We start from the raw sequence: 19,435 nt of genomic DNA, 5'->3' as shown, positions 1-19,435 counted from the left end.
GCTCAGGCCCCAGCCGCTGCCGCCGCCTCCCCCTCCATGGCCGCCGCTCTCGCCGGCTGCATTGTGGGAAGCTGACCTCACTCGCTGCTGCCGCCGCCCCGCCGGCTCCGGCACTCGCCGCCATGGGGGCCGTGACCGACGGTGAGACCTCCCTCCGCTCCTTCCTTCCTAACTTCCTCCCTCCCCGCGCCCCGGCCCCGACCCGCTCCGCTCCCCTCAGCGCCGGGCCCTCCTCGTGTCCCGCCGCACAGCCCCGGCTTCTCGCCCGCCCGCCGGGGAACGGCTCCCCGCTCCCTGGCCTCAGGCCTCTCCCCGCGGCCCGACCCCCGGCCTCTCACCCCGTAGGCTGGCCTCCATCCTGACCCCGGCCCCGCAGCTCCGCTCCGGGGACCCTCATGCCGGGGCGCGCTCGGGCCTTGGACGCCCCCCACCCCCAGGCCTGTCCGCCCGAGTCCCTCAGCCGCGCGCTCCGGCCCTGCGGCGCCTGCTCTTGAGCGGACCCTCCCTGTTAAGCCCCGGGAATCGTTCCCTGAGGGCCCGGGATGGAACTCGCGCTCGGCTCGGGGATGCGGCTGCCATAGCGTGAGGCATTAAACGGGTTTTTTTTTTCCCCTCAGATGAAGTTATCCGCAAGCGACTTCTGATCGATGGCGATGGTGCTGGCGACGACAGGCGGATCAATTTGTTGGTGAAGAGTTTCATTAAGTGGTGTAATTCCGGATCTCAAGAGGAAGGGTATTTGTTTTCTGATTGTTTGTTTTAGCCTTGGAACCGATTAGCTTGCGTTTCAGCGGAAAAGTGGGCTTGACCCGTTAGGAAAAGATCTGTGTTAAAACGTATACATGTGCTGTTCACTACGGCTCTGTGGTTCTTTCAGTGCAAACGCTGAGCCCCGTGGTAGGAGATGAGGACTCGAGCCAGGTCAGAAATCACTGAAGGCTGCAGCGCTGTATCATCAAATCTGCCAGAACCGCTCCAATGCCCTCAGGATTGTTGTCTGGGAGTCCCGCTCTTTATTATAACAGGATCGTGACTCGGATATTTTGGTTGGAAGCTCTGCACTTGTTCTGTCAGGGAAGGGAGTGCTGCTGGCATTTCTGCTGCTCTGGTTCTCTCCTTTATGTTTAAATATCAAAAACCCCCAAACCAGCCTAAAGTGGTAAGGGATGAGTGATAATGTGCTGTTCTGCTGTGGATCCCTACTGGCACTGGATATAAATTCCCAAAGAGCTCGGTTAATGATTGTGTGTACAAAGAAGCAGTGCACTATTAAAATACTAATCCTGGTGGTCACAGAGCCAGCCCAAACTGGGGACTTCACAACCCCTGAATCAATCTGCTCCTTGCTGTAATAATCACTTTACAGCTATAAGGACAGAGCGGTGGTGTTACTGGGTGCAGTGTTTCTACCTAAGCTTGTAAAGAAATGAACATTGACTCTTTGAAATATTTTCTTTGGTTAATAATTGTTATTTAACTTCCCTTCTGCTACGTGAGGGTTTGTTTTCTTGTTTTGTAAAGGTAGGGGGGATTTTTATGCTGCTTAGGAATAAATAGCTTAATAAATATGAAAATAAAGATTTAATAAATGAATAATGAATACATAAAAATAAACATCTTGTCTGTTTTCAGATATACCCAGTACCAACGAATGCTGAGTACTTTATCCCAATGTGAATTTTCAATGGGAAAAACTCTTCTGGTGTACGATATGAACCTGAGAGAAATGGAAAACTACGAAAAAATCTATAAGGACATAGGTAAAGTGAGGAAAATATAACTATTTTTCTGCTTGACAGTTGCTCTTTCATGAACATTTTGTGAGCATAATAGATACATGAGTGGTTTTTTCTTAATAGGGAGCACTCATACGTATGCTGTAAGCATCTTATCAATATATAAAATACACAGAATCACAGAATGGTTTGGGTTGGAAGGAGCCTTAAGCTTCATCAAGTTTCAACCCCCTGCCACGGGCAGGGACACCTTCCACTGGAGCAGCTTGCTCCAAGCCCTTGTGTCAAACCTGGCCTTGAACGCTGCCAGGAATGGGGCAGCCACAGCTTCTTTGGACACCCTGTTCCAGCATGTCAGTACCCTCACAGTAAAGAACTTCTTCCTTATATCCAGTCTAAATCTTGCCTGTGTAAGTTTAAACCCATTACCCCTTGTCCTATCACTACAGTCCCTGATGAGAATAGTCCTTCTCCAGCATCCGTGTTGGCCCCCTTCAGGTACTGGAAGACTGCTATGAGGTCTCCACGCAGTTTCTCTTCTCCAGGCTGAACAGCTCCAATTTTCTCAGCCTGTCCTCATATGAGAGGTGCTTCAGCCCCTGATCATCCTCATGGCCTCCACTGGTCTTGCTGCAATACAAATAAAGAGGTTTTTTAAACTATTGAAATGTGTGTAGTTTTGAAGCTGATAAAGCTGGCAGGCAACCATGCCACAATTAGCTCTATATCTCTGTATGATTTAGTAGAATAACTTGTTTACATGTATTGTTTGATGTAAGTATAACTCTGTATACTTTCTTCTTGAAGAAAATAGCATAGCTGCAGCACATGAGAAGATTTCTGAATGCAAAAAGCAAATCCTGCAAGCAAAAAGGATTCGAAAAAACCGCCAGGGTAAGGAGCAATACCTGTATTTATACACTGGGCAGTTTCAGTGTTTGGTTGGCTTTTCAAATACATTGTATTGGAAAACAGATTCCCAGTTTTACGAAGTGCAAAGGAATGTACACAGAGACAGTGGTTGCAGTTACACACCCAGCAACACTGTTGGTATCCTCACTGAACCTGTTATGAGGAGTGTATTTTTTTCCCTACTCTTAAGAGTATATGCTGATAATTTCAATAGAAACTTAAAGCATTTCCCTGTAGTAGTTTTATCAAAAGTTTAGCAATGGAAGAAAAGAATTTGTTTTTTTATTGACGTGACGAAAATGCTAAATGAGAATGTTTAGGAGTATAACAGATTAAATGTTTTAAACACAACTGGTCAATTTTGTGGATTATTTTCGACTCAACTGGAAATTAAAAGAACTTTAACCAGTAGGAATGTAGAACTCTTACGTCTTCAACAAACACAGGTCCAAAGTGTTTGCTTTCTGATATGTTCTGACCAGCCTGCAGCACAGATTTTGCCATGTGGATGAAGTGGCTGGCATATGTACTATCTTACTATCAGGAAATGGCTATGTTAGTTGCCCATGTAACTATAATACTGTTCTTAATGTGTAATACAGTTTGAAAAATGCTGCTGCTTCTCATGGCAGCATATTAAACATTTAAGGTTCTTAGAAAAATGTCTATGTGTAACATCAGCACCATTTTCTGTACATGTACGTTAGACTGTATCTAAAACCCATGCTTTGGTCATACAAATGACAAAGTGTGCAGCAATGCAGAGCTACCTAAAGGTGTTTTCTGGCCACATCCTTTACTAATCACTAGTACTGGGTAAGTTTGAGTGAGTGGATAATGGCCTACAGTCATATTTGTAGTTTATTTAAAATCTCTTTTGATGTAATGAAATGTTATAGCATGGTATAAATTATATACATTTTTGTATATGTATATTTGCAGGTACTTTTTTTATATATGTAAGGTGTTACTACAAATTGGAAGAATGTTAAAATAGTTTTTCAGGAAGGAGAAAGAATCTGCACCATTCTGTGGTACCTGAGTTTTGATTCTTGAATCAATACTTTAAGCATTATTTAGATAACAATTTAAATTTCTTTCAGAATATGATGCATTGGCGAAAGTCATACAGCACCATCCAGACAGACATGAAACACTGAAGTAAGTGTGAGACTACATTAAATTATAATAAGCCAGTAAGCTGGAAGTAACCATAGTTGACATTCCTTGGTTTCAGTTTGACCTTCCCTCACTTTTATGTAACTTCTTGTGACACAAGAAAAACTTGGGGTTTGTTTTAAAATTGTGCCCTTATCAGCTTTCTTTCATCAATCTCCCCCCTGCGTAGGCTCAGATATGTTGCTGGTCATTCTGTATTTGAGATGTTTCCATTGCTAAAGTGAATAAGTGAACTCGGAGATGAATGCAAATCTAATGTTAGTTTACCAGGAATGGGCTACTCTGAAAAGAGAGATAGTGGGGAAGTGCTGTAAAGTGCCAGCGAAGGAATCAGTAGATACCCAAAATGCATAGCACACAACAAGAGAAAGCAGGAGAAAGCTTTTAGGGTTTTTGTTGTTTTCCTTGTAGTAGTTGTTCCTGCATGCCCGGTTATAAATGACTGTATGGTGTACCACAGTATAACCTGCCCTGGCATGCAGGTTAGACCTACCTGTTGTCCAACAAGTCTTGCATGTAACTTATAGTATTGCTTGTGTCACTGTGGGATATGGATCACTATCTGTGCTTTTGGGTCATTTGTGGGGAGATAATCTTTTTAACTTCGAGCCCCAGAAACATTCCAGAACTTACTGCATCTTTGAGTTTGTTCTCAATCTGATTACAGCTGCAGCATGGTGTTACTGCTGTCATTTAAGCACAGCTTTTGCCTATCCTGTTGCCCATTTCCAGTGAAATTGCAGAGGGAGGCTGTCTTTTCACATTCCATAGTCTTTAATAGCAAAAGGAAGATTTTTTATTATATTACCCTAAAAATACGATGTTTCTAGCTATAAAGCCACTGAAAGTATTTCACACATTCCTTTCTTGTATGTTGTTTTTGTGTGCCTTGATTTTATTACCACAACTTCAATTATTACAGGCAGTTCTTATGAGGCATGACTACTTACTTCATTAGGCAGCATGTGCCATTTATCAAGCAAGGCTTCATAATAAAGAATTACAGAATTGAGGGTTTTCAATAAATCAAGTAAGAACTGAAATACTGAAGTATTTCAGTGAATAAATGATTTTTATATCATTTATAAATGATAAAATACTATCATTTAAGTATTTTAAATACTTAAGTGATGATACTTCCTTCTTAGAGGATGCCAGGTTTAGGTTTAGAGAGGTTGTTCTAATTTTGTTTTAACACATCCAAGCATAAGTTTCTTAAGCAAAGCTAGAATTGTTGGTAAGGTACAGCTAGTAAATTGAGTATTTTGTCTTTTTTTAAACTTAACTTTATAATCTACTTACCAGAGTGTATTACAGTTAGAAAAACCAGTGTAGTCCTCTGGAAGAACAGCCACAATGTATGCCCTTCGTCCTTCATATCTGGAGTCAAAAACATAGACTGTAACTATAATATAGTATGATCCCTCATTTTACAGATGGGGAAATAGGGCCTGGTTACAGAATGGAACATTTTTAAAGGAACCTTGGTTCATTAGGTATTTTAGCTTTAACTGACCTCTCTAAGGGAATAGACTTTAAATATAGGAATCAGATAAATTTTCATCCAGTGCTTCAATTAGAAGGCTTCCTTTCTCTCCAGTTTGAGGAAAGCATACAGAAAATGAGACTGTTAACCAAGAAGGATCACCCTTACATCAGAATTCAGGAAGCCTCACTGACAATGTCACACTTCTTGTGGACTCTTAATCACTAAAAATACTCGATAAAACCTTTTGTGAGGAGAAATGTCATGGTTTATTACACGAGTTACATTTATAGCCTTTACAGGTTATATGGCACAATAGAACAAAGTTCGGAAAAATACTTTATGCTTTTAAAGGGACTGTTTCTTTGACAACTAGTCATACAGCACAAAGGAAGAAAAGCTGTTATCAGCTTAGTCACAAGTAATACACAAGAGCCAATTCAGGAAGTAACAGGAGCTGAACTACTAAATGGCAGTGCCCACAGTGTAATTAGATGCAGTATCAGAAGAGCTGTTAAAAGGACCAAGACAAGACACCAAGTCTTAGAAAAGGAGATACAGGAATGAGAAGGCTAGGCAGAGATTCTCTGGAGTGGAAAGTAAAATTCTAGATCTAGCTTGGATGTTACTGGAAGAAAAATTGCATGTCTTCTCACAGTCTGCTTATACCTGACAGCACAGTGTAAACAGCAACTTTTGGCCAAACGGAAGCCTTTCAGAAACTAGAAACTAGTAAAATCACTGTATGAGTGTATAAGCTGTTAGTCTGTTTCCATTAAAGGATAATGTCACACCCAGCCCTCTTCCAGGCATTCCCTTCAAGGTACCAAGTGTAGTGGCTCAAAAGAAGACAACCCCCTCAGGTAGCACTAAACTAAATCTGTTTCCCAACCATCATGAGTTTCTTAGGACTGGAGGCCTTGCTGTGGTTCCCTGCCCAGACTAGTTGCAGGAGTTCTCAGTGCTTCAGAAAAAGCTTTATGTCCTTTCTGGGCCTTACATGTCTCTGTCTGCTGATCAGGGATGAACATCTTCAATCCACTTCACCTTTAAAGAAACACATTGTTCTCATTCTACAAAGCATCAATTGTGGTAGGCATTAGAGGGAAATAAGAAGGACCAAACTGGACATTTGAGTTTGAGTTGATGCTGTGTCCTCATTTGAAAGCTGGTGTACATTATTATACCTATTACTCTTTGCCCTACCTCAAAAAGGATTGGATGTGGTGGGTGCAAGTGAGACCAGAAATGCTTGCAGAAAGATCCCAAGAGATGTTGAAAGATAATATACTTCAAAAGGATATGGATAATAACGGAGATTACAGGTGTTGCATGTTTCCTTTATCTCTTGATGCCAGAGGCAAGCAATTAAATTGAAAACTGGCATTTGAGAAGGAAGTGAGTATTTGTATGGATCACAGTGTTAAATTCTGTGTGGTAAGGCATAAGTTATAGCATGTAATTCCATCAAAAACATGGATTATTCTACATATGCTTGCTGTAAAGTCTACATGTTGCCCAGTAACTCTGGTCAGGCTATTGTCAGAGGTAATGTACTTGACTCTGTGTGGTCAGTTGTTGTGCCTGGGAGTTGTTGTGTTTGTATGTTGGGTATGTAGGTTTATCAGATATGTTCTCCAGGTTGGTGCTGTGTTTTTATTTAACCTACTTATGTAAACATGAAAAACATCTGGGAAGTAGCAAAACCTATGAAAATGTCATGGGTGTTTAATGTAACCCACTTTTAACTTTCATTGTATGGTCAAGTAAATACCATGTTTGTAGCAGGATTGAATTGTTAACAGTCCAAATGCCCTGTGTACAGCTGTTATAGAATCACAGAATGGTTTGGGTTGGGAAGGACGTTAAGATCATCCAGTTCCAACCCCCTGCCATGGGCAGGGACCCCTCACACTAAACCGTGTCACCCAAGATTCCATCCAACCTGGCCTTCAACACTGCCAGGGACGGAGCATTTACCACTTCTTTGAGCAACCTGTTGCAGTGTCTCACCACCCTCACAGTAAGGAGCTTCGTCCTTATATCTAACCTGAACTTTCCCTGTTTAAGTTTAAACCCATCACCTCTTGTCCTATCACTAAATGTCCCAGCTTGAAGACTGTGTTTTATGTAATTTAACATCTATGTGAAGTGGCCTTACCTCTGTGTCACTTCATTTGTTCGGCTTTGTTTAGCTATGCTGGTTCTTTTTCCTTTACTTACTTCATATCTATTTTGCAAGAACTTTACAGAACTTTTTAAAAATACTGCAACAATTTCTTTCCAGGCAGCTGGAAGCTTTGGGAAAAGAACTGCAACATCTTTCTCACATTAAAGAGAATGTTGAAGATAAGGTAGGTTTTTCATACAGATTGTTAGATAATAAATCATTAGGAACATAATGAATGGAGAATCTGCTATGTGCTGTCTGTGCTCTGTTTCCTAAAATACCTATTTTTATCATTCCAGTTGGAACTGAGAAGAAAGCAGTTTCATGTTCTCCTGAGTACCATCCATGAACTTCAGCAGACCCTGGAGAGTAAGTGGTGTTCTTGGGTATTTTATCTAGAATGGGGGTGGGTTTCAGCAGATCAAAAGGACTTGCAGCTTCCAGCAGTGGCCAGATGTGTGCAGCTGAGGTTGGAGACCTCTTGAATCAGCAGCAAGTTTTTTTGTAGTAGTTGCCCAGAGCCTGAGACTGCTCAGAGATTTTTTTCTCCCACAAACTGGCCACTGTGTCATTTCCTGACTAGCTTCAGATTAGTCTGTAGACAACAAACTTATTTAAAATGTGGGGGTGGAGAATGACAATTTGAGGTTGTTTCTGTTTTTAAACAGAAAAAGTCTTTCTTACAGAAAAGTATTCTTGAGCATACTTCCAAACTTGTTTGTGTAATTCCAGTTTCGGTGGTTATGAACGTGTCGCTGCCATTGTGGTATTGTTTGAGGCTTTGCTAAAGAGAAATTGGAATACAGGAAAGCAAAATGAGTTGCTCAGACAGTGAGTCTGTAATAGTGGAGGGACTAAAACTGTCATACACAAGAGTCAGGAATTGAGTCATACTCATCTTTTGTCATACAAATACTTAATATTTTCAAATCAGCATTTACTTTTCATTCTCTAATATGGATGGTATTGTTTTAAGTAGTATTTGCTGAGGATTTGCCATGTCTTTCAAAGATGGAATCATTGGTATAGCCTTTGAGCATGACCTGATTTAATACATACATGGCTATAAGAGCAGACTTTCATTCTTTAAGGCTGTCTAGATCTACTTAAGCAGAATAAACTGCTAATCCTAGGTGCATTTTAGCAGAAGCATATTGTTATTATGTGCTACTAACACTTGCTGTTGGTCTCTAAAATACATATGAATGTATAGATTACCTTTCAGTTCTTGGATTTTGTGAAAGAAGTAACAGTTCAGTGGATGGCACAGCTTCAGTTTGAAGTAAATAAACCATTAATAGGCAAAGTGAAAAGATGTGATTTAAATTTGGTACTTTTTGCTTGAATTGATGCTATAGGGTTTACCCCATGTTTCCTGCAATAGCTTTTGCAGACAAAACCCTTAAACTTTGAAGGATTTTGTTTCAATTTGAATTCAGCATTTTGTGTAATGAGACAATCAGCTACACATTTAAGGCAATCAAAGTATTTAAGTGCTCTGCAATGCAGTCTGTAAGTATAGCCAAGCATGCTTGACTAACAGTCATATTGAATTTTAGATGATGAAAAACTTTCAGAAGCTGAAGAATCTCAGGAAACTCAGATCGAAACAGAGACCAAACAGTAGATGTGATATGAAGACTGACCATACCTCTAAAGAATGTCCAAGTGTCTTCAGTTTGTGTTGAAACCAACAGTAAAGAGGGATGGAGCAAAAAAAATTGTTTTCTACTATTTCTGTGATGTTCTATACACAAATACTTGGGTTTTCTCCAGGGAAAACAGTTACAGATCTATGCAGACAGGCAATTTGCATTAATCCACAAAGTTTGCAATTCCTGATAAGAAATATACTTTGTTTTTATAAAGGATGAAACGTCTACACAGTGTTCATGAACTAAGATGTTTGCAAAACATTGTCAATAAAAGGTGTTTACAAAGAGTTTTGTGGGTTTAGCACACATTGAGCCTAATAGGAAGGACACCTTTACTTACTTGACATTGGACTGAGGGCGGTGCGTCTTTGCCTCCATACCTGAGTCCAGATGGAACCTAAACCTGAACTAAATAGGGCTTTAATTTGTCAGAATAGCTGCCATTTTAAACTCACCTGTGACTAGACTAGAATTTGCTAGTCTCATATAAAAAAGTTACTTCTGTAGAATTCATGCGTGTCAAGGGGTGCAAACCAACAAAAATCATACTGTACTAGCTTTATTTTCTTCTCAAGGTGATGCAAAGAACTGCAGTGATTTGAGCCTCACTATGCTGTGTTCTGTGCAACCGCATCAAAAGTCACACTTTGAAATGACACGTTTGAAACTGCAGTTCAAAAACTTTGTTCATGTAGAAGGAGGAATCCCAATACCATTTATAATCTGCTTCTGGATTTTATCTGCCAGTTGGCTATTACAAAATACATCATAGTTCCCAAAACATATGGTGCAACTCTTTCGTATGACAAACTGAAGCAGTAGAGCAGCAATCACGCTGTTAAAGAATCTCAGATACTTTTATTATTAATAGAGAAGGTGGAATCTATCCACCTGGATCATCCTGCAGTCTATTGGGGGGTAGGAAATACAAGTTTCAACCTTCCCAACAAGTGAAGTGAGTCTACTCTAAGCTTTTGAAAGGCAGGGAGAAGGAACAAGGGGCAGCAGTAGGTCACGTCAGTACCTGTTCTCTACGTTCTAAGAACACCTGTTACAAAAAGCCTGCAGTGGTTTGATAAAGGAAACATGGTCTGGATCGTGCTCAGACTGAGTCATAAGCATATATGGTTGAAGAAAAGTAATGATCTTACAGAGAATAGAGCCACCTCCTCAAGCTAGGTGACGAGGGATTTCCAGGAGTGCGGCTCTGGGCTCCTGTCTAAATGCCATATAATTTCCACTCTCAGTGACAGTGGATCTCTGAACAGCCACTTCCAAGCTTGTTTTGCTCACATTCCAAGTTTGCTAAAGGCAAGCCAGCTGAACGAGGAGTCAAACAATTTTGGTAGCACAACCCAACCCTGGACTAATAAGCTGTCAGAAGTCTTCCAGTTCACAGCTGATTGGCTCAGAACACAGGGGAAGCTGAGGTTTGCCTGACAGAGCCTGTGGGGGCATGCAAGGCTTCTCCTGCACTACAAATGTTGCAGATCGGGAGGGATGGGTAAGCAAACAAAAGGTATTTAATATGAAAAATACATTGTGAAAAAGTATTTAGTGTTCTCAATTTCACACACCCCCCTCCTAATAACAGTGAATAGTAGAATATTTTGTACAGCAGCAATATTAAGTTATTGCCAAACCAGGGAGGAGTCACTTCCATGCACGTCTGAATTACGAGGATCATAAATGACAAAATCTAAACACGCTTAAAGCATATATATTCTGTGTTTGAAAGGCTCTCTGTGCCTACCTGGATTGTATTTTGCTGCAGAGGTGGTGACATTCACCAGCTCAAATGGTCTGTGACGGCATTGTCATGAAAACCTCAATTGTTCCTGTTTTACACAGTTCTTTGGAAATTACCTGTATCACTCAAGTATCTTATCTCAGAGCTCGTGCTGCTGTATAGAACCTGACCAGAAACAGCCTGTATCTGTCCCTCTGGTAAGGAACACATAAGTGGAAACAGAAGTTGTACAGAAGAGAAGCAACACAAATGCACAGCAAAGGAGTATATTCGAGTTTGAACTACAGTGATGCAATCTTGGATATACTGTACTAGTGTATGAACCACTTAATACACACAACAGACCCAGGGGAGTAAAGCAGTAAAGAAGGGCTCTATCTTTCATGCTTCATCCTGATTGTCAAATGTGTTCCTGGGTTACCTTAACCGTCATTTCTCAGGTCTATTTTAACAAATGTTATTATCCATGTTATAAAAGTCCCTGTAAGTGCCACTTGTAGCCAAGGGCCCACAGGTTGCAGGCACTGTACAAAGGCAGAACAAAAAGTCTGCTCTATCCCCGTATACCAGGCAGCACCACGACCGCAGGGACACAAAGCCAGGCTGGGAGCAGGGTGTCCCAAGCCAAGGTCTCGAGAGTAATCCTAAAGCTGGGATGTAACATTCCATGGTATTTGTCCAGGTTAGCTGAGACCTGAAGGGAAGAATGAACCTCTACAGGCTGAAGTGATAGAGGGCTTGTTTCACTAGAGAGCCTGGAAGGAAGCAGAGCTGCCTGTGTCAGTCAGCAGTGCTACTACATGACAGGAGCTGGTATTAATCGAGGAACCTACGAGGAACAGAAGCAAACTCGTTTTTCTACATCTGTTCAGTTTGTTCCGTGTCGGTTTTGCGTGGGGCCGCACGTTTGGATGACACACACCACCAAGCTCCCGGCAGTGCCAACTCACACCGCCCTCGGGGGTTAGACCCACGGGCTTACCCGCAGCGCTGAAACTACCGAAGTGACGCAGGGCTGCTCGGAGGAGCATCTTCTGAGGCGAGGCAGAGGCAGGATGACGCGGGCAGCATTTAGCTTCCATCACACCGGCATAAAACTCATCCCCGGCTTCCCTCAGGGCAGAGCTGACCGCCGAGCTCCGCGTTCCCTCCGGCCCAGCACACCCTGCTCGCTCCGCGCACCCCAGACACGGAGCCCCGGGAGGCCGCGCCGGGGAGCCGGTCCCCGCCGGCGGCCGGCAGGGGGCAGCAGAGCCCGGGCTGTCCCCAAGCGCAGTGCGCGGGGAGCCGGTGGAGCTTGGGGCCCTCGGACGGTGTTTCCATCGCTTCCCGGCCTCGCAGGTCCTTTAAAACCCGTTAAAACGGTGTCTGGAGGGGTTAAAGACTGAAACGGCTCTCTCTGTTTCCCCTCCCCAGCTTGGTTTATCAGCTTGTCGCCTGAAATACCCTGAGGCGCTGGCCCAGGGTGCCCAGAGAAGCTGTGGCTGCTCCATCCCTGGCAGTGTTCAAGGCCAGGTTGGACACAGGGGCTTGGAGCAACCTGCTCTAGTGGAAGGTGTCCCTGCCCATGGCAGGGGTTGGAGCTGGAGGAGCTTTAAGGTCCCTTCCAACCCAAATCATTCTGTGATTCTATGATTCTCCAAACCTGTACTATACCACCCAAACCCACATAAAACACTGCCGAGGAGTGAAAGGTTCAATACTGAAACCTTTGCTCTTTTTAACACCCCACAACATGACACAAGTAATCAATATTTAATTTTCCTACTGATAAGAGCAAACAGACACCTCCTGCTTTCCTCTCCCACACAAGGGCAGGAAGAGCAGGAGTCAAGCACCCTCCATCTCTCCTGCCTCTGGTACACCCAGCCCAAGGTGAGAGATGTTTTTGGATCATTCCATACAGAGATGCTCAGGATTTGCAGCATCACAGTGAGAAACTTGGCAAAAGTTTGCTCAAAGTGTTACACTGTGTGAGAATGCCTCAAACAGTCAATGGCTGAGACACAGGTGCTTTTAAATCGCTCTCACATTGAGGAAAAATTAAAAGCAAACCAACAAAACAACGTTTTTTAATGCTTTGCCAGTTTGCTTGTGAGTCACCTCTGAGAGAACTTAAAATGATGGGTTATCTCCAAGGAGGGAAGGATTCTGCTCTTCTGAACAGAAAAGGGTTCCATCTCAAATACATGCTGGAAATAACAGTGTGTACTGCGTGGAACAAATAGGACCCACTAGCAGCACTTTTGGAACAAAAAGCAACATAAGCTTTGAGCTGGCAGGTCAAGTTGTCTGCAGCCACCTTTCCAACCACTCCTATGTAAAACAGTACTACACTTAAATCGTGCCTGAAACTAAGTGAAATTCATATTTATATTGAGCTTGCTGCACCAAGTTCTCCAAGCATTAGCTCCTCCTTCAAACAAAATATTTTCACTAAAGCATGTTATTGTTGCTGAAAAAAAGCCTCCCAAACAATATTAGGCTTCAAAGCCAAAACCGAAAGCTTCTGGTTGATTACCAAGCACAAGAGACAAGTTTAGACACAACACATGGGAATAACCACCAATATCCAAAGCAGCTTCTCCCAGTTACATTTAGGAAACTTTTCCAATGTGGCGGAAATTCGGAGGTGGAGATGTTTTAACTTATTTGACAGGAAACCTGGAAAAAAAATGATGTCTTGATTTCTTTCTTTTACTTAGCGTTTGTTAGCATTGATACCTTTCGACTCATTCTGCATGAGCTCACTTTCAGATCAATTTTAGATCAGGAAGCTTTCAGATCAATTCTGCTTCACTCTTGTGACTGCTGGAGATAGGAAGGGCTGTGGAGGATGGGGGCCACCACCCCTGCCATTATGTCATTAGTGTCCCCAGAACCACAGCAGGAACATCTCCTGCAGAGGGAGCATCCGCTGCCTGCCTCCACATCCACCAATGCCCCAGTGTCAGGAGGCAGTTTATGCTGGAGCTTGTCCTTGGGGTGGCCAATGCGTGCTGCTTGTTTTTCAAAGCTTGTAGCGCTGCGTGAGATCTCTGCCCTCCTGCCATACCAGCATGACACTTTATTGAGCAGACTCGAGATGTGATTGAAGGCAAACTGATGGTCCTGGTGACAGAAACCTTCCCTGGGAGATGTGTGCCTCGGTCAAATAAAATGTAATCATCAAAACTAAGGCCTGTAACAGCAGTGGGATTCACTGAAAGAATGAGACAACTTCTGCATCTCAGGACTCGTCCTGTCAGGGGCACATATTCATTCATATAAAAGCAGGTTCTTCCCAGCACTACTTAGCACACTGATGAAGAGAACAAAATCCCCAGGACCAACCTTTCTCAGCCCAGCAATAAACACCAAAGCCAAGGGAAGATTTCTCCCTGTACACTCTGTGGGCTCTGGCAATGCCTGTGTGTCCCTTTGCTTGTGGCAGCGGGTGGCAGCATAGACAGTGCTCTTCAGGACCTGCTTGGGCATAAAGGCTGTGCTGAAGAGCTGGGGAAGTGAAGCATTGTATTTGGCATACATTTGGGTTTGATTTTTCAATGCTACTCAGTCAGGAGGATGCTGTAAGAGACACTAAGTCCCTCTTTGAATAGACAGCTTCCATTGGTATTAAACTTGTGCTTATGTTCTCTCCCTTTCTCCTCCTTACTGCCTAACCCATCAAACCTGCCAGCTGCTTCACTAAGTACACTAAGCAATGGCAAAGGATCTCAAGGCACACAAGGAAAACCAGTCATGTAATCTCCTTGCTCTAATACAGTAAATAGCCAGCATATTTACTGAATGTAAAGGGATGTAAAAAGGGGTTTTGTGTTCCACTACAGCATCTCTCAAGATGCAGATAGAGACATTCTCTAAGCTTAAAGAGAACTAAACTCAGACTCCAATTCTTCAAGTGCATCAGCGAACACTGGTTTGCTGATGCTTATCCTACACCAAATAATGTAATATGTAATAAACCAAAACAGTTCACCTGCATTTCAGGCCTCTCACGTAATGCTGATTCACTAGACGTCATATAAGGGCTACAGTTAGTACCCAACAAACACTTCTTTTTTGGGGTCAGAGTGGTGACAACTCTTAAGAAGGAAACAACACTGCTCTTGTGATCTGGATTAGGGACCATGCTGAAAACAATGCAAAACCACTCAGATAAAATGAAAAAATCAAGGGAGAAAGAGCAGGAAAACCATCACAGTGTGTTTTGGGGGCAGAATCCTAAGGAAAATAAAAGGAATGTTTGGCAGCACAGCTTTTCCACAGAGTTGCGACTGCAGGACCAGCAGAAACGCTGTGCAAGCTCAGCCTTGGTGATGCAGCAAGGGACTGTGGGCTCTGCTCAGCAGTGCCTGCACCCCACTCCCACAGGCCTGGCCTTTGCTAGTGTTTACTTGGCCTATGGATGGTTTTTAATCCCATGTCATGGGTTTTTCAAGTGTGCCAATTCCTGCTGTAGCCTGCTGCCAGCTGATAGATGGTTTATGCCATTAACAGCGCCTGAGGACGAGAATTGCTGAAGAGCAGTGGGAATACTTTATTCTGCTAATACAAGTAGCAAGCAGAGGACTTCAAAAACCCTGTAACCTGCATGCAGCCAGCTGCAGAGCAAGCTTGGCTTGGGGTGAAAAGAAACTGTGAGACACAGCTCCATAGGGAGAAACAGCTAAAACATAACAAATCCTGCAGGCAGAGTGCTCAAAGACAGGCTGTAGCATTAAACCACTGCGGTGCCTGCAGGGAGTGACCACGTAAGAGATGTGAGCCATTGGGCTTATTTTCTTGGAAGAGCAGAATTAAAAAAGAAGCAAAATAAAGAAAGGAAAAGCAAAGAAATATAACTGTGAGCTGATCGTCCCTATCTTATTCCCATTCTCCAGGATTAGACCTATAGCCTCTGTATGTGCTTGTATATGCACAAATGTGCATGTGTGTACACACACACCCCTGCAGCTTGAAACCTTGCAGACAGTCCAAAGGCACTTGTGGAAGCTTAAACTGATGAAATCAGCATACACATCCCAGTGACTCCCATTTTTTGCTGAAAGCCTCACCCCCATCACTATGATGGCTTTTCAATCCAGCCAGCCCGGAGCCCCCTCCACTGCTTCCACTCCCATGCCTCTGCCAGCAATACAAATAATAATACAAAGCCACACACAATTGAGGAGTAAATACTCATTATTATTTGCCTTGACACTTGGGGAAGCACCGGAAAGTTCAGCTACCTTGCTATTTCACATTGTCCTGTTATCACCCAATGTCAAACTTCCTCTGCTTGTTTGCTTTACAATTGCTCATCCCTTGGGAAAACTGCGGGGGAAGAGTCAGGGCATGTGGAACAGAGAGCAGCAATTTCACTGAGAAATAATAGTCACCAAAATGAACTGATTATCAGTGCAAATGAGACAAGCAAGATTCTCAGTTGCATTATCTCCAAATTGCTGCCTGCCTGTTGCTGTGCCTGTGGTTAGCTGGGTTCAGCACCCCATCCTTTTCCTGCTCATTAATTTCAGCAGCAATTCCAGTGAGTGTAACAGGAACAGATTGTGTCTGTGCTAAAATGCTGTAAAGCTCCTTGGATGGGGCACTTGAGCCAGAAAGACACTGAAATTGCTTTGAGGTGTCTGTTCCTAGGGCTTCACAGCAGAGTAGCTACTGGTGTGCATGCAAGGGACCTGATGTGCCTGGGCACCATGGGCTGATGCTGCACTTCCCTCCGGTCCCCTCCTGCACACCAAGTGACTTGCTTCTCTTCGCCTTTTCTTAACTCACAGGTTAAAGTAAGGTACCTGAACTGCCCATACAGGATCATTCAGTGATTTAGGCTGCAGAGGATCTTTGGAGGTCTCTAAGTCCAACCTCCTGCTCTGAAGCAGGGCTAGCTTCAGAGTTAGGTGAGGCTGCTCAGAGCCTGGACCAGCATATTTGGGTGTCCCCAGGGTTGGAGGTCCCACAGCCTCCCTGGGTCCCGGTTCCAACACTTAACCATTCAAATGGGGAAAGTTTCTACCCCTTGCACTCTGACTGATGTTCCCTTACTGGCCATTGTGCTGTTGCCCCATCCCTTGCAACCATGGGATGAGGTGGGCTCTGTCACACAGCTGAGCATTGCCTGGATGTGACCTTCCCTCAGCAGCTCCCCCAGACCAGTTGTGCTTTACAAGGCTTCTTGTACCATGATCTGGCCACTGAATTTAGTGTGCGACTGTGCTACTGCTCACTTAGACAAAGCATTGAACAGGTGGAAAAGCTCCTCTATTGACAGTGCTCCGATATTTTCTTCTGCAGCAAAATAGGAGAAGAGAAGGTTGGGTTTCACATAACATGGGAATTGAGCTCTTGGACAGCATTATTACCTCCCTGCTGTCACCACATCCACCCTGGCTTTCCAGCCCCCAAGGGGAGAGAGCAATCCCAGCATTTACCATGTCAGATCCTACCCTGCCGCCAGCCTCGGTGCCTGAAAACCTCACCCTGAAACTGTTCTTTCTGGAAGCAGTTTTGCCTGCAGCGTTTCCTGCAGAGCACACTGTGCACTGTACCTTTCCCTCAGCAGTAGGCTGACATGATGAGCATCTCCTTCCCAATAATATTTCGTTTGAAGATCCTGAAGGAAAATAATTGCTCATGCTCCCCATCAGAAAACCAAACAATTACAGTGGTGAGCGATATTGTAGCAGTGCCTATAATTAAGGAACTGCCAGCATTTTAATTATAAACTAATAACTTCAGTGGCTGACAATCCAGCTGTACAGCAGAGCCATTAAAAGCAAGATTGCCAGTTCCAGAGTTAATAGACCAGCAATTAAAGTTTTAAGGAGCTTCTTTGTATTTCTTGTTTATTAAGATGCGTTTCTTGCCTATTAAGGGCTTTGGGGAAATTTCAGTGAAGTCCTTACATTAATGAATAGTGGGTTTTCCTTTAACTTTCAATGATTCCTCTGTCACAGCATGGGGTGAGGACATCCTGAGGAGAGCAAGTATCTCACCAGGCTTTCTGCCATCACACTGAAGCCGACATAGTGCTGCTTTAACATGTTCCACCTTCCAAGCACTGGGACAGTTATTGCTCAGTACCACCAAGGACTCTTTGCTGAACTCTGTTTAGAAGGTGCTTTAAGTACCAGTGGGGATTTATTTAGTTATTACTTAAAATTTAAAAAAATAGATTTTAAACAATAAAATTTCATTAAGCATTAAGAGGCTAAGAACTCACTACATTGCAATATTAAAAACATTAAAAGTGAGATGAAGCTTGTCCCTTCCCCAGCTTCTGAGCCATTGCAGAACCAGGCTGAGGTTCGACTTTCCTTTTCCTTCATTCAGGAATTCAAAGCATTCAGATGCTGCAGACACGGAGTCCCCCCAGACTGCCTGCCCCTGCAATGGTTCACACATTCCAAGCCTGTGCTCATCCCACAGCCAAGCAGGTCAAGGGGAGCAGAGCAGCTGGCAGCACACAGCCAAGTGGCAACCAGTGAGCATCCAAGTACCTGTAAGCTCATATAGCCCTGCGCATACAGGTACCAGACACACCAGCATCACCTACTCAGTGAGTTTGCTGCTGAAAACTTCCCTACCCTGCAGCAGCCATTGCATGTCCAGGGACTGCAATGGAAACACTCCCAGTAAATGCTGCTGTTAGGTCAAGCCACTTCAAACCAAGCACAGGGTGAGAAATAGGGTAACAGAAATGACAAACGCTGATCTAGGGATGTCGGCACAGACAGAAGTTACCTGCCAGCAAGGCAGGAGTGTGCTGAGACCCAGGCTGTGTCTGCCTTACGCAGCCAGCCTTGCCCTCACTGCAATGGGAACAAAGCCCCAGCCAGGGCATGGCCCCTCCTCACCTCCCTGCCTTTTCCATCATGGGTCTCCAGTGAGGACCAGTGTACAGGCTTTTCACTCATCCCCTGCCTGGGGACACACAGAGATGCTCAGTCTTTGCACACAGACATTCACTACGCAGGAAATCACCCGCACTGCGATGCATCTCTGAGAACATATTTCCAACCTTCAGGCCTGGCTCAAGGGAAAGGTCCCTGCAGAGCTCAGAAGAAGCGACACTTGGGAATAAAAGCTTGCTGATCAAGACACACCATGTCTTAATTACACAGAGCCAGTATTCCCAGCACTGCCTTTGCAGAAGCAGATACTGCTGCTTGGCTTCATGTGATTCTGAATGCCACAAATACACTTATTTGTTTCCATTACTTACGTTTTGCATATTTTTCTAAACCTCAGATTATTAAGCACGGTTTTCTATGCTGGAGAGCTCAAACATCACAACATGCAGGGGTATGCCTCAAAGCTTCTAAGCTTCTAGCAGGCACTGGTGACATCTAAGCTATGCTAAAATGCTTCTTTGTCCCCCTCTTTAAACCTTATGAATGACGATTTGACACCTTTTCCGTAAGCTTTTGAAGAGCTGTGCTAAAGGAGGGAGGATTAACCTTAGGGCAGGGCATAGGCAAGGACAGAAACTGGGTTTTGTTCATCACTCAGACAATCACTTCTCATTCCAGAGCTAGTTATGTGAGA

At 43.7% G+C, this 19,435-nt stretch overlaps 1 protein-coding gene across 4 annotated transcripts; it reads left to right on the top strand.

The window, feature by feature from the left end:
• The first annotated feature begins 6 nt into the window (after positions 1-6).
• Positions 7-9,209, top strand: THOC7 (THO complex subunit 7). Of its 4 annotated transcripts, XM_080625470.1 has the most exons (9): positions 127-141; positions 618-735; positions 878-921; positions 1,633-1,760; positions 2,544-2,630; positions 3,752-3,809; positions 7,601-7,667; positions 7,783-7,852; positions 9,043-9,209. In XM_080625470.1, exons 3-9 carry the CDS (start codon positions 905-907, stop codon positions 9,108-9,110), a joined length of 495 nt encoding a protein of 164 aa, XP_080481596.1. In that variant the 5' UTR covers positions 127-141; positions 618-735; positions 878-904; the 3' UTR covers positions 9,111-9,209. The 4 variants fall into 4 exon arrangements, with proteins under 4 accessions (XP_080481595.1, XP_080481596.1, XP_080481598.1 ...); XM_080625469.1 differs by lacking the exon at positions 878-921 and having other exon boundaries at positions 7-141; XM_080625472.1 differs by lacking the exons at positions 127-141; positions 878-921 and adding an exon at positions 210-341.
• Positions 9,210-19,435: the final 10,226 nt, after the last annotated feature.

Source organism: Psittacula echo (assembly GCF_963264785.1).
Source record: "Psittacula echo genome assembly, chromosome: 9".
Classification (NCBI taxonomy): domain Eukaryota; kingdom Metazoa; phylum Chordata; class Aves; order Psittaciformes; family Psittacidae; genus Psittacula; species Psittacula echo.
This window is presented reverse-complemented; position numbering and strand designations above follow the sequence as displayed.